We start from the raw sequence: 15,248 nt of genomic DNA on the forward strand, positions 1-15,248 counted from the left end.
GAGCAGAGGGAACCGGGGGATGTCAGAATTTCTACGGGTCGGTGGTTACTGTGCGCCTCCTATTCTCGCCCGCGCCTTTTCAATAGGAGCATCTAGTGCACTGGATTTCTCTGTCATCATTTTACACTGTGTGAGAAGCGGGGACGGGGCAGACAGCTCATCTCTTTAGGTCACAGGTCCTAAGGTGGAAAGGAACTGTAGTCCATGATCTGGGCCTAGGGAATTGCACCTGAGGAGCCTCATCTGCACCTGGACCTGGTTCAGGCGACATATTCGTGGATTTCGAGCTGATGTGGTAACTGGATAAGAGTAGTGATAAAGGGTTAACCTAACCACAGCAGGCTGGAACCACGAAAGGCCAACGTGTTTGCCAGGATCTACAGAACTTCAAACAAAAACTACATCAAAGGTCAGAACACGGTACTCTAACCGGTTCAGTGGACTGGACATGCGTACCAAAAACTAATCAATGATTTACCCCAGGGAGTGGGTTAAAGATCTACCCAATACTACACGTAGCCAACATAATAAAAAAGAACCATCCTTTGACAGACCCAGGACCCCTGAGCCAAGAGACCAGGTTTAGGAAAAACAAAAAAGGTCACCTAATCATGATCTTAGTTCTTTGTCTTTACTTTAATGAATCACAGCATCTAAGTAACTTACTCACAGGTATGTGTTCCAATGACTATAAAGGGCACGTTGAAGAACCCTTACAATGAATCAGCAGCTGTCAAAACTGTATAAAAAGCAGCTGAAAATTGTACTTCTTTGGATTTTGGTCTGTTTACAGCCTGAGTGCTTGCTGCCCATCTCCCATTTTTTGTTTTCTGATGTGTTGTAATACAGGTCTCTTTGTTGCAGAAGGCTTTGGGGAAAGTTGTCACTCTGCAACACTAGGAATAGCTTGTTACCTAGTACTAGAACATCTCAGAAGGGCAGAACTGACTCTCCTGAGGTCTTTCAGTGCTGTAGAGACAAAGACCCACCAGACTCTCAATTGAAAGCCTCAGAAGGCCATATCCTAGAAATAGGGATAAATCAGAGGTAGATAGATTCTTATCAAAATGGAAGCCCAGCCCTAACCCAGCTTAGTCCCTGAATAGATTGAGTGATCTGCCTTCAATCCTGCAGTTATTTTATATAATATCTGGCAAACAATAAAAATTACTAGATATGGGAAAAAGACAGGCCATATAACTCAAAGCCAATAGAAAAGACATGTTAAGTCCCAGAAAGGTTTTTTTTTACTCCTGAAAAGGTCAATTCCTTCAGACAAGGGTATTTGGGAGTTAAAAGTTCTCAACCTCATCTGTGTCTGTCAAATATTCCCATTTCAAGGCTCAGGGACCCACTGCTCCCCAGTCAGCACCCCTACCTTAGCGTAAGAGACCACTGGGGTCATGTATTTAAACGGCTTTACCATTCTGTAACCCATACAAGCAGGCCTTGGGCCTGATCATTTGCTGAGTCTGTCCTGCATCTATAAGAGATGAGACATTCCTTTAAGGCCTCCGTAAAGGCTTTCTTTTTCTCTCCACCTAGTCCACCTCCAACCTTGAGTCCATGCTACCAAGGCTGTGCTGATGTTCCAGTAAGACAGCACAGCCAAAACCGCAGCTGTGGTGGTCCTCCCTTCCCTCTTGGTCTCTGACAATTTTCAGTGATTCTTCAAGGCTCACTCCCACGCTGTTCATCCCCTCCCTCACCCAGTCCTCTCATCTCCTACCACTGCCTGCTATTTTCAGATACAAATTCTCTCGGAAGATTGGCAGCCCAGGTGATACAGTCCCTAGAGGCCAGCCTCCAGGGTGCAGACAGAGAAGGAGGGAGACAAAACAACCAGCACATGCCATGCACCTTTTCTCAGGGAGTTACTGAGGAAAGCGCTCCACCCAAATGAGAGGGATGACCGAGAAAGAGGAAGGCATGGGATCAGGAAATAGGGGCTTCAACATGGCAGAAACGTCAGGAGAAGTAGCCAGGATGATGACGCAAAGTCCCAAGACAACAGATGGCAGGAATCTTGGCAGCAGCAAGTTAATTACGGAGTGAAAAGGGCTGAGCTTGAAACAACAATTAACTGAATAATTACCTGAACCATCGGAATAAGCTGCAAGGAGTTCTGCAGTTTTGAGTGAAAGTCTGAGGGTTAATTAGTGATAGGCACATAGAAAAAGATGAAAATCTTTGGTAATTATTAATTCCAGGAAAGATAAAAAGGTGCAGGAAAGGAAACCTAATCTGAGCAGTCCACGTGGATGTGTGGACGGTATTTACGCAGTCCCCACAATGTAAACACCAGTGCATGAACTTCTATTAGTCTAGGGGGAAAAAATTCTCTCTCAAAAAGCAATTCTTAAAGGTATTTTATAAAATTTTTGTTCACTCTTTCCTCTGGAGCTGCCAGATCACCTGTGAATCACTTCACAGACAAATGAAGCACACCACTGGTCCCCAGACCACATTTTGCAAAGCAACGCTTCCTAGCTTCGTGTCCTGTGCCAGATCAGACATTTAGCCTCTCTCCTCTTTCACAGGGAGTTCCACATTTGGTCAATGCTTGTCTCCGTATTGTACATGCTCTAGAAACTTCATATAGGTACAGCTAGTAAATGCCAAGACTGCACTTTATCTGTGGAAAACAGGAATTATCTCAATGTTTTTATTAGAAGGTACAATCCAGTATCTCTCTTTCATGTTCAAAATTCTTATTAATATTACTAACATAAAATTGTTTATTATGAGAGAAAATAGCAAAGTTAAATTGAATTAAGAATAAAATATTTTAAAAATTAACTTACTCGTATGAAATCCGTAAGTGTATTGTAAATGAAGGCTCCTCTGGGAAGAAAAAAACAGCTTCCAGGACTCAGATCGTGAAAAAAGAAAAGCTCTTGTTCCTAGAGTGAAACAATAATTGCACTTCAAACTTCCCCTGTTGCTGCTTCATATTTACTGCATATATGTGACATGCGAGGGATAAAGCCTGTCTGCCCAGGCATCATTTCCATCTTCTCATAATGGAGATTCAAAAGCCCCTCAGTACTTACCACCTAACTACATGTGATACGACGTGTAAAACTGTAGTTAATGTTTATGGTCACTTAGCTTTAAACTTAGCTTCTATTTTGTCAGCTGCCGTCAAGTCAGCCTCTGGCTCATGGCAACCCCATATTCTACAGCATCGGACCGTTTGATTTATAGGGTTGTCATTGGCTGATTTTCGGAGGTAGATCGCCAGGCCTTCCTTCCTGGTCCAGCTTAGCCTGGAGGCTCCGCTGTAACCTGTTCACCGGCATAGCACCACGCACGGCCCGCCGACAGATGTGTGGTGGCTTCACCTGCGGTGTACCAGCGGGCAATCTAACCTGGGTCTCCCACGTGGAAGGCGAGAATTCTACCTCTGAACCATCAGTGCCTTCTTAGCTTTTATTTGACCTTTTATTGTTTAATGCTAATTTTCTTAGCACACGTAAAGTAAGATCTAATGGTGAAACAATGTGGCAAAAAGATCAGAAAAGTCTGTTGTGGGAGGGGGGATGCTCCTGACCATGGATAGCTGTCACCTGCTGAGCACCGTTACCAGTGTCTGTCCTCACATCAGCCCTGCAAGCCTGCAAGACAGACCAGGATCCTGAGTCTCACCAGGGACTATCTTGCCCAGCATGTAAAAGCTCATCAGTGAAAGACGTGAGATTAAACCCAGGCCTCCTTGCTTTCGAATCTCTTTCACTTCCTACCACACTGCTCTGCTCCCCAAATACAAAGTCTTCTATCATGTGGACACAATCTAAAAAGCAACTTTATTCTGGTACCACGATAAAATAATATAAGGGTGCAATTTTTAAAATCTAATAAATATACAGGAAGGAAAGCGTTTAGAAGACATTTTTAAGGATACGAGCATGAAGGAACTAACAGCAGCCTATGACGGCAAGCATAACAGCAGATAGGAGTAGAAGAAAAATTTTTAAACATATTTAGTTTAATGAGATGCAATCACAAACCAAGGAAACCACAAATGTTTCTATCTCAATAGTGATTAGGATTTGGGGCCTACCTTCCCAATTTTCCTGTGATCTCGGTTCTTGGCTTCCTCTTGGAACTTTTCCCAGGTTTTCATCATCTTGTTATCAGGAAAGGATATACCATAGATCCTCTGCAATGTTTCCATTTCAGGATTGCCTTCCCAGTATGTTGAGGAATTCTAAACATCAAACAAGGTATCAGTAACCATATTATATATTTGTCATAAATAAAAGTGCTATTACCTATGTACACAATTTTCCACCATAACTTCAACACAGTTTGCTTAAGGAATACTTTTGGTAGTGCTGGAAAGAACCTCGAAGATCCTAATTAAACCTTGCCAGCCCAAATTATACAATTAATCAGTAAACTATGTAAAAAATCTGCTGTGAATTCGAGGCATGACAGTGAGAAAAGAGTGAAAATGAAGGAATGTTAAATAGCAACCGCTAGCACGGAGGAGAGGGCGGGAGAAGGAGGACGTATCAGGAAGCAAAGTTCTGCCTTGTTGACTGCAGCACTATTCACAACAGCCAGAAGGTGGGAACAGCCAAGTGTCCATCAACAGATGAATGGATAAAAAAAAAATGTGGCAAGTACATAAATGGGATATGACTGAGCTATAAGGAGAAATGAGGTCCTTCTATGTGCCACAACATGGATAAACCTTGAAAACATTAAAATTAGGCTGAGTGAAATAAGCCAGTTGAAAAAGGACAAATACTATGTGATCCCACTCACAAGAAACATCTACAACAGGGAAATACATAGAGACCAAAGTAGATTAGGGGTAATATTAAGGGCTGGAGGGAAGCGGGAATGGGGAGTTACTGCTTCAGGGGTACTGAGTTCTGTTTAGGATGATGAAAAAATCCTGGAAACAGTGGTGATGGTAGCTTGGTGGATGTACAACATGGCAGAGGTAGTTAACGTCACCAAACTGTACACCAAAAAATGGTTAAAACAGCAATTTTTTTTTGCAATATATGTTCTAGCACAATACATTTTTTTTTTTTTAATGTTTTTTTGGCATCTATGGATCAACAGTTAAGACTACTGTCACTCAAAAGGTTGGATAGGAAGCTTAGGGGGAAGTGAGTTTATGTTAATGGTGGAGAAACAATTTGGAAAAAGAGGGTGAGAATGTTTGCATGACTTGAAGAATGTAATCAATGTCACTGAATTGGATATGCAGAAATTGGTGAATTGTTTATGTTCTGCCGTGTATATGTTCAACAACAACAAAAAATAAACTTATTAAAACAAAAAAACAGTGTTGTCATCCAACCTATAACTTTACCTGTGAGAAAACCAAGGCCCAGACAGGTGAGGACTACAAAAAGCCATGGTCCTGGCAAAACAGAAACAGGGGCCCTGCTTCTGATTCCCAGAGCCAAGTGTTCTCCATTACACTGTCATGCCCCTTTTGTTCTTTATTTTTCCTGTGGTAAGTTATTCTCACATCCAGACAAATTTTCTTGCTCACATTAGGGTGATTCAAGAAAACTGTAGTACACAGAACAGTATCTTAAAATATCACATGAAAAAGAAATGCACTGTAACACAAAGTTAAATGATAAACAATTACAAGCTACATATACTCTTCTAATTATCAAAATTCTAAAACATTATATTTATTCTCATTCAGGTAACAATGAGGTATTTTTAAATGTCATGATGATGAGACTATAAAAGATATGATAGAAATCTTATTATCTAGTTCAAACTAAAATTTATCGTATTAAAAAAAGTTAATACTTACCTTGAAAATTTTTATGGTTTTAATTATTCCAGTGTGTCTTACATGTGGACCTTTACAAAGGTCAATTAGTGGACCGCATCTATAATGAAATATTTAAGACACTATCATAGTTTTCTGGGCTATTCATTATTAACCATATTATCATATATTTCCTAAATTTATTTTGTTGTTGTTGAGAATACATACAGTTAAACATATGCCAATTCAGCAGTTTCTACAGGTACAATTTTGTGACACTGATTACACTCTTTGAGTTGTGCAACCATTCTCATCCTCCTTTCCTGAGCTGTTCCTCCCTCACTAACATAAACTGACTGCATCCTGTTTCCTATCTAATCTTTCAAGTTGCTGTAGTCAATCTGATCCCATATAAATCCTAAAAAAGAGCAGAATGCTCAAGGTGGACATTTTTTACTGGTTAAGCTAAGCTACTGTTTGATTTTAAGATGAATTCAGAGGATATTTTTGGTTTAAGATCTAGATTATCCCAGAGCAATAGTTTCAGGGGTTTACCCACCCTCCATGGCTCCAGGAAGTCTAGAGTCTATGAAAATTTTAAATTCTGTTCTACATTTTCCCCCTTTTGATCAGATTCTCCTATGGAATCTTTGATCAAAGTGATCAGTACTGGTAGCCCGGCACCATCCACTTCTGATCTCACGGCAAAGGGGGCAGCTGTTCATGGAGGCAATTAGCCGCACTTTCCAGTTCCTCCTCCTATTCCTGACTCTCCTTCTTGCTCTGTTGCTCCAGGTGACTAGAGATCAGGTGCTGTGCCTTGAATGGCCGCTCAAGCTTTTAAGACCCCAGGCACTATGCATTGAGCCAGGAGGTACAACAGAGGCACTAAACACATTACCAGGCCAATTAACTGGGGCGTCCCATGAAACCATGACCCTAAACCTCCAAACCAAGGAACCAAATCCCATGAGGTGTGTGGTTGTACATAAGCAGCCTCAGCTATTTTTGTTGTTGTTGTTGTTGTAAATATATCTATCACACAACTCTTGCCAATTCAGCTTTTTACAGGTGTACAACTTATTGGCAGCAATTACATCAATCAGCTGTGCAGCCCTACCCTTAATCAAGGCGAGTTTTCCATCATCATTAACCTCCCTTTTCTCCCTGCCTTCCACCCCAGTAACCACTATATAAGTAACCACTATATAAGTGAGGTCATACAATATTTGTCCTTTTGTGATTGGCTTATTTTGCTCAGCATAATGTCTTCAAGTTCCATCCATATTGCAGCATGTATCAAGACTTCATTTCTCCCACTGGCTGAGTAGTATTCCATCCTATGTATGTACCACATTTTCTTTATCATTCATCTGTTGATAGGCATTTAGGTTGTTTCTACCTTTTGGCAATTGTGAACAGTGCTGAAATGACATTGGTGTACAAGTCTCTGTTTCAGTCTCTGCTTTCGAGTTTTTGGGGCATAATACCTAGGAGTGGAATTTCTAGTATGGTAGTTCTATTTTTAGTGTTTTGAGAAACTGTCACACTGTTTTCCACAATGGCTGTACCATTTTGCATTCCCACCAGGAATGGATAAGGGTTCCAATTTCTCCACATCCTTGTCAACACTCGTTTTGGGTTTTTTTTTTTTTTTTAATCTTATCCACCCTAGTGGGAGTGAAATGGTATCTCACTGTGGTTTGGATTTGCATCTCTCTGATAGCTAATGATACTGAGCATCTTTTCATGTGTTTGGTGGCCATTTGAATGTTCTCTTTAGTGAAATGTCTATTGAAGTCTTTTGCCCATTTTATGATTGGGTTGTCATTTTGTTGTTGTTGAAGTTTCATAAATATTTTGGTTATTAGATTCTTCTCAGATACATGGTTTACAAAGATATTCTCCCAGTCAGTAGCTTGTCTTTTCACTTTTTTGGTAAAGTCTTTTGATGAACAAGAGTTTTTCATTTTTATGAGGTCCCATTTATTTATCTTTTCTGTTTGTACTTTTGTTAAGTGAGCCCTAGGAGGCAGCAGTATCAAAGGAGGTCTCCACACTCTGCAGTAGGGGAGAAAACGTAATAGAAGTGGTGGAAAATAGTGGCTACAAGCCAGGGGCTTACATAAGGATGACTTAGCAAACTGTAGTGAACTAGGAGGTCACATGAGGGCACTCAAATTGAGCCTCACAAAGCCTGGATACCCTTCAGTCCATCCCTTGAGGGTGGTTCTTACAATCTGGCACATTCTCCCTCTTGTGCCACAATAAAAAAACCAAAAACCAAACCTGTTGCCGTCTAATCGATTCCGACTCATAGCAACCCTATAGGACAGAGCAGAACTGCCCTATACGGTTTCCAAGAAGCATCTGGTAGATTCAAACTGCCAACCGCATTCCCTCTGGGAACAAATATAGAAGTGGGGTTGGCCAGATACCATATGGTGCCCATGCATATGCAAGAGACACACGAGTTACTGTGTGCCCAGAACAGGGGCAAGGTTTCTCTGACAAGGGGAAGGAACTTGAAGAGAGAAAGCAACCCAATTCCCAGGCTACTTAACAGAGAATGCTCTGGAGGCAGACCATTCCCCCAACATCTTCGAAGAAGTTTATGGCTTTAGTTTTCACATTTAGGTCCTTAATCCATTTTGAATTTGTTTTTGCATATGATGTGGGGCATGAATCCAGTTTCATTTTTCTGCCTGTGTAAATCCAGTTTTCCTAGCACCATTTATTGAAGAGACTCTTCTTTCCTCATCGAATGGACTTAACACCCTTGTCAAAAATCAGCTGACCATAAACGTGTGGGTTTATTTCTGGACTCTCAATTCTACTCCTTTGGTTTATGTGTCTGTGGTTATACCAGGACCAGGCTGTTTTGATTACTGTGGCTGTACAGTATGTTTTGAAATCATTAAGTGTGCGAGTCCTCCTACTTTGCTCTTCTCTTTCAACACTGTTTTATCTATTTGGGGCCTCTTCACATTCCATATATAGTTGAGGATTCATTTTTCTATTTCTGTAAAGAAGGCTGCTGGAAGTTTGATTGGGATTGCAGTTATTGATCTGGCTAATGCCTTTTTCTCCATACCTCTTTGAAAGGACCACCAGAAACAGTTTGCCTTCAGCTGACAAGGCCAGCAATACACCTTTACGGTCCTACCTCAGAGGCATATTGACTTTCCAGCTCTATATCATAATTTAGTCTGCAGGGACCTTGATCACCTTTCCCTTCCACAAGACGTCACACTGGTCCCTTACATTGATGGTGTTAGGTTGACGGGACCTACTGTCAATGATTCTGGATTTATCAGTAAAACATTTGCATGACAGAGGGTGGGAAATTAATCACACAAAAATTCAAGTGCCTTCCACCTCAGTGAAATTTCTAGGAGTCCAGTGGTGTGGGGCATACAAAGACATTCCTTCTAAAGTGAAGGATAAGTTATTACATCTGGCCCCTCCCATAACTACAAAAGGAGGCACAATGCCTAGTGGGCCTCTTTGGATTTTTGAAGCAACATATCCCTCATTTGGATGTGCTACTCAGACCCATTTATCAACTGACTTGAAAAGCTGATATTTTGAGTAGGGCCCAGAACAAGAGAAGGCTCTACAACAGATTCAGGTGCCGTGCAAGTAGCTCTGCCACTTGGGCCATATGATCCAGCTGATCCAATGGTGCTTGAAGTGTCAGTGGCAGATAGAGACGCTGTTTGGAGTCTTGGCAGGTCCCTATTGGTGAATCATAGTGCAGACCCTCAGGATTTTGGAGCAAAGCCTGCCATCCTCTGTAGATTAACTACCCTCCTTTTGAGAAACAGCTTAACCACGGGCTACCAAGTCACCACGTGGCCTGAGCTGCCTATCATGAACTGGGTGTTGTCTGACCCACAGAGCCATAAAGTTGGATGTGCACAGCAGCACTCCATCATTAAATGGAAGTGGTATACACAAGATCAGGCCTGAGCAGGACCTAAGGCACAAGTTGGATGAGGACGTGACCCAAATGCCCATGGTCTCCACTCCTGTCACATTATCTGCCCTCTCCCAGACTGTACCTTTGGCCTCATGGGGAATTCCTTATGATCAGTTGACTAAGAAAGAGAAAACTCATGCCTAGTTTACAGATGGTTCTGTGTGATATGCAGGCACCCCTCAAAAGTGGACAGCTGCAGCACTATAGTCCCTTGCTTAGACCTCCCTGAAGGACAGTGGTGAAGGGAAAACCTCCCAATGGGCAAAACTTTGAGCAGTGCATCTGGTTGTTCACTTTCCTTGGATGGAGAAATGGCCAGATGTGCCATTGTATACTGATTCATGGGTTGTGGTCAATGGTTTAGCTGAATGGTCAGTGAATTGAAAGAAACATGATTGGAAAACTGGTGACAAGGAGGTATGGAGAAGAGGTTATGTGGATAGGCCTCTATGAATGAGCCAAAGAAGCGAAGATATTTGTATTTCATGTGAGTGCTCACCAAAGGGTAAACTCAGCAGGGGAGGATTTTAACAATCAAGCAGATAAGACGACACATTCTGTGGAAAACAATCGTCCTCTCTCCCCAGCCACTCTTGTCATTATTGCCCAGTGGCTCATGAACAAAGTGGCCACGGTGGTAGGGATGGAAGTCATGTATGGACTAAAAAGCATGGACTTTAACTCACCAAGGATGGCTTGGCTACAGCCACTGCTGAATGCCCAATCTACCAGCAGCAGAGACCAACACTCAGTCCTCGGTATGGCACCATTCCTTGAGGAGATCAGCCAGCAACCTGATGGCAAGTTGATTACACTGGACCACTTCCATTATGGAAAAGGCAGTGTTTTGTTCTTACTGGAACAGACACTTACTCTGGATATGGATGTGCCTTCCCTGCACGCAATGCTTCTGCCAAACTACCATCCGTGGACTTACAGAGTGCCTTATCCACCATCATGGTATCCCACACACTACTGCCTCTGATCAAGGGACTCACTTCACAGCAAATGTAGTGCAGCAATGGGCCCAAGCTCATGGAATTCACTGGTCTTACCATGTTCCCCAACAACCTGAAGCAGCTGGCTTGATAGAATGATGGAATGGCCTTCTAAAGACACAATTACAGCATAAGCTAGGAGGCAGTACTTTGCAGGGTTGGGGCAATGTTCTCCAGGAGGCTATATATGCTTTAAACCAGCATCCAATATATAGTACTGTTTCTCCCACACCCAGGAATCAAAGGGTGGAAATGGGAATGGCACCACTCACTATTACCCCTAGTGACCCACTCACCAAATTTTTGCTTCCTGTCCCCACGACCCTATGCTCTGTGAGTCTAGAGTCTTAGTTCCAGAGGGATTTCACTGAACTGAAAGTTAAGAATGCCACCCAGCCACTTTGGGCTCCTCATGCCTCTGGATCAACAGGTAAAGAAGGGAGTTACTATATTGGCTGCTGTGATTGGTCCTGATTACCAAGAGGAAATCTAATTGATATTACATAATGGAGGTAAAGAAGAGTATGTCTGGAACACAGGGGATCTATAAGGATGTCTCTTAGTACTACCACATCCTGTGATTAAAGTCAATGGAAAATACAGCAACCCAATTCTGACATGACTACTAATGGCCCAGACCCTTCAGGAATGAAGGTTTGGGTCACCCCACTCCTAGTACCAAATTCTGTCTTAGTTATCTAGTGCTACTGTAACAGATATACCACAAGCGGATGGCTTTAATAAATAGAAATTTATTCTCTCACAGTCTAGGAGGCTAGAAGTACAAATTCAGAGTGCCAGCTCAGGGGAAGGCTTTCTCTCCTTTGGTTCTGGGGGAATGTTCTTGCCATCAATCTTTCTCTGTGTCTAGGAGTTTCTCAGCACATGGACTTCATACCACCAAGAAAGAAGAGCCAGGAGAAGAGTGCATCCTTTGGACCCAGGGTCCCTGCACTGAAAAACTACTAGACCCAGAGGAATATTGATGACAAGGAAATTTCTCCAGAACTGACAGACAGAGAAAGCCTTTCCCTGGAGCTGGAATCCTGAATTTGCGCTTCTAGCCTCCTAGACTGTGAAAGAATAAGTTTGTTTGTTAAAGCCATGCATTTGTGGTATTTGTTACAGCAGCACTAGATAACTAAGACAGGTAATACTGACATATTAAGAATATTAAGTCTTCCAATCCAAGAACATGAAACATCTTTCCATTTATTTAAGTCTTCTTTAAACCCTGGTGGTGTAGTGGTTAAGAGCTACAGCTGCTAACCAAAAGGTCGGCAGTCTGAATTCACCAGGTGCTCCTTGGAAGCCGTACGAGGCAGTTCTACTCTGTCCTATAGGGTCACTTGAGTCAGAATTGATTTGATGACAAAGAATTTGGTTTGGTGTTTGGTTTAATCTCTTTCAGCAGTGTTTTATAGTTTTCATTGTGTAAGTCCTTCATATCCCTGGAGAGATTTAATCTTAGGTATTTTATTCTCTTAGATGTTACTGTAAATGGAATTGTTTTCCTAATTTTTCTTTCAGATTTCTCATTGCTGGTGTGTAGAAACTCAACTGATTTTTATTTACCTTGTACCCTGCAACTTTGCTAAATTCCTCTATTAGTTCTAGAAGTTTTCTTGTGGACTCTTTGGGATTTTCTATATATAGAATTATATTATCCACAAATAGAGATAATTTTACTTCTTTTCCAATCTGGATACTTTTTCTTATCTTACTGCACTGGCTAGGACTTCTTATATAATATTTAATAGAAGTTGTGAGAGCAGGCATCCTTGCCTTGTTCCCAGTTTTACGGGGCAAGGTCTTGATCTTTCTCCAATAAATATAATGTTGGCTGTTGGCTTTTCATATATGCCCTGAATTATACTGAGGAATTTCCTTCTATTCCAATTTTCTTTAGGGTTTTCATCAAGAAAGGGTGTCGGATTTTATCAAATGCGTTTTCTGCATCCATAGATGATCATGTGGTTCTTTTCCTTTGTTCTATTGATGTGCTGTATTATGTTGATTGATTTTCTAATGTTGAACCATCCCTGCATACCCAAAACTGCATAACTGGAATAAATCCCACTTGGTCATGCTTGTATGGCTTTTTAATATGCTGTTGGACTCTGTTTGCTAGTATTTTGTTGAGTATTTTTTCATCTATATTGATAAGGGAAGCCCTGGTGGCATAGTGGTTAAGAGCTATGGCTGCTAACCAAAAGGCTGGCAGTTCAAATCCACCAGGCACTCCTTGGAAGACTTACGGGGCAGTTCTACCCTGTCCTGTAGGGTTGCTATGAGTTGGAATTGACTCGACGGCAAGGGGTTTGGGTTTTTTTGGTTTATATAAGAGATATTGGCCTGCAGCTTTCTTCTCTTGTGGTATTGTCTGGGTTGGGTTATGTTTGCTTCACAGGATGAACTGGGGAATATTCCTTCCTTCTCTATCTTTGGGAAGAATTTAAACAGTATTTCTGTCAATTCTCTATATGTTTGGTAGAATTCCCCCGTGAAACCATTTGGTAGAGGACTTTTTTTGTTGGGAGGTTTTTAATCACTGATTCGACCTCTTCACTTGTTATGGGTAAGTTGTGACTTTCTATTTCCTCTTCATTCAGTTTGGGTAGGCTGTGTGCTTCTAAGAATTTGTCCATTTCATCTAGGTTATCCAGTTTATTGCCATACAGTTGTTCATAATATTCTGTCATAATTCCATTTCTATTGGGTGAGTTTTCATGTCCTTTCTTTCATTTTTTATTTTGGTTATTTCCATCTTTTCTTTGTCAGTCTAGATAAAGATTTGTCAATTTTATTGATCTCTTCAAAGAACAACTTCTAGTTTTATTGATTCTCTCTATTGTTTTTCTGTTTTCAATTTTATTTATTTATGCCCTGACCTGTGTTATTTCCTTTCTTCTGGTAGGTTTAGGCTTAGTTTGCTCTTCTCTTTCTAGTCCCTGGAATTGTTGAGTTAGGCTTTTGATTTGAGATCTTTCTTTTTTTTTCATGTAGACATTTACTGCTATATCGTTCCCCCTGAGTACTGCCTTCGCTGCATCCCGTAAGTTTTGGTATGTTGTGCATTTTCATTTGACTCTAAGAAATTTGTGATTTCTCTTTTGATTTCTTCCTTGACCGACTGGTAGTTTAATAGTGTGTTGTTTAATTTCCATGTTTGTGTATTTTCTTTTTTGGTCACTGATTTCTATCTTCATTTGTTGTGGTCAGATAAAATACTTTGTATGATTTCAATCTTTTTAAATTTATCAAGACTTGCTTTGTGACCTAAAATGTGGTCTGTCCTGGAGAATGACCCATTTCCACTGGATTAGAATGTACACTGTGCTGTTATTGGGTGGAATGTTATATGTATGTCTGTTAAGCCTAGGTGGTTTATAGCATTATTCAGGTCCTCTGTTTCCCTGTTGATTTTCTTTCTAGATGTTCTGCCCAATATTGAAAGTGATATATTGAAGTCTCCTACTATTATTTTTGTACTTTCTATTTCTCCCTTCAATTCTCTCAGTGTTTGCTCTATATATTTAGGAGCTCCAAAGTCGGGTGCATATATATTTATGACTGTTAAATCTGCTTGATGAATTGACCCTTTTATCACTATATAACGTCCATCTTTCTCTTCTGACAGATTTTGTTTTAAAGTCTACTTTGTCTGATATTAAGAGTGCCACCCCAGCTCTCTTTTGGGTATTATTTGCATGGAGTATTTTTTCCGTCCTTTCACTTTCAACCTATTTGTGTCTTTGGGTTTAAAATGTGTCTCCTGTAAACCGCATATAGTTGCATCACGCTTTTATCCATTCTGCCACTCTCTACCTTTTGATTGGAGCATTTAGTCCATTTGCATTAATTGTAATTACTGAAATATTCTCCTACGTTTTATGTGAAGGATTTCACTTGTTTGCATACTCTTGGGGCAATTTTTAACTTGGGATCAAGGATAGGCAATGTCTTGGAGCCTCAGATCCCAGTCTGCCTTCCTTTGCTTATATTCAAAAGCCACAGAATATTTTATGAAAGAAACTGTGCATATACATAGAGACACCACTTTTAACTGTCACATCCCAAGGCACTCAAAACACTTCCATTGGCATAAAATCAGCAAGCCATTTCCTTGTTCTACACTAATTTTCAAAGTAAATTACCTAAAATTTATACAAAATACATTGTGATGTTTTACTTTAAAAACAAACTCCAAGGGTTTATTTTTTATTTTTAAGCATTCAGCTTTTATGACAAAATGGCTAATTGTTTCTTGGTTATTTAAAAAAAAGGAGTCCAAATCTCAGGCAAGAGTTTAGATCAGGGACGACACCACCAGAGCACGCTGGGCTGTAGTCGGGGATTGGCTTGCACCTATAATGAACAAGGACCCCCAAACCTTAAAAAGTAAAGACTTCTCTTTAAGAGCCCCTGACGATAGTAATATATCAACTACGCAAATTCATAAATAGACCACCGACACACTCTGCTTCTACTGCTAACGCCCTCCAGTTTAGCCCCT

General features: G+C 40.9%; 1 protein-coding gene across 1 annotated transcript in view; it reads right to left on the minus strand.

Moving 5' to 3' along the window:
- TARS3 (threonyl-tRNA synthetase 3) overlaps positions 1–15,248 on the minus strand; it is a 103,993-nt gene that overhangs the window by 66,127 nt on the left and 22,618 nt on the right. Inside the window, exons 8-10 of the mRNA XM_049905777.1 lie at positions 5,795–5,873; positions 4,064–4,210; positions 2,805–2,903 (exon numbers count right to left, since the gene is read on the minus strand). Of these exons, the coding sequence (XP_049761734.1) occupies positions 2,805–2,903; positions 4,064–4,210; positions 5,795–5,873 (325 nt within the window). The remainder of the gene's footprint in view (positions 1–2,804; positions 2,904–4,063; positions 4,211–5,794; positions 5,874–15,248) is intronic.

Source organism: Elephas maximus, chromosome 13, assembly GCF_024166365.1.
Source record: "Elephas maximus indicus isolate mEleMax1 chromosome 13, mEleMax1 primary haplotype, whole genome shotgun sequence".
In the NCBI taxonomy this organism is placed as follows: domain Eukaryota; kingdom Metazoa; phylum Chordata; class Mammalia; order Proboscidea; family Elephantidae; genus Elephas; species Elephas maximus.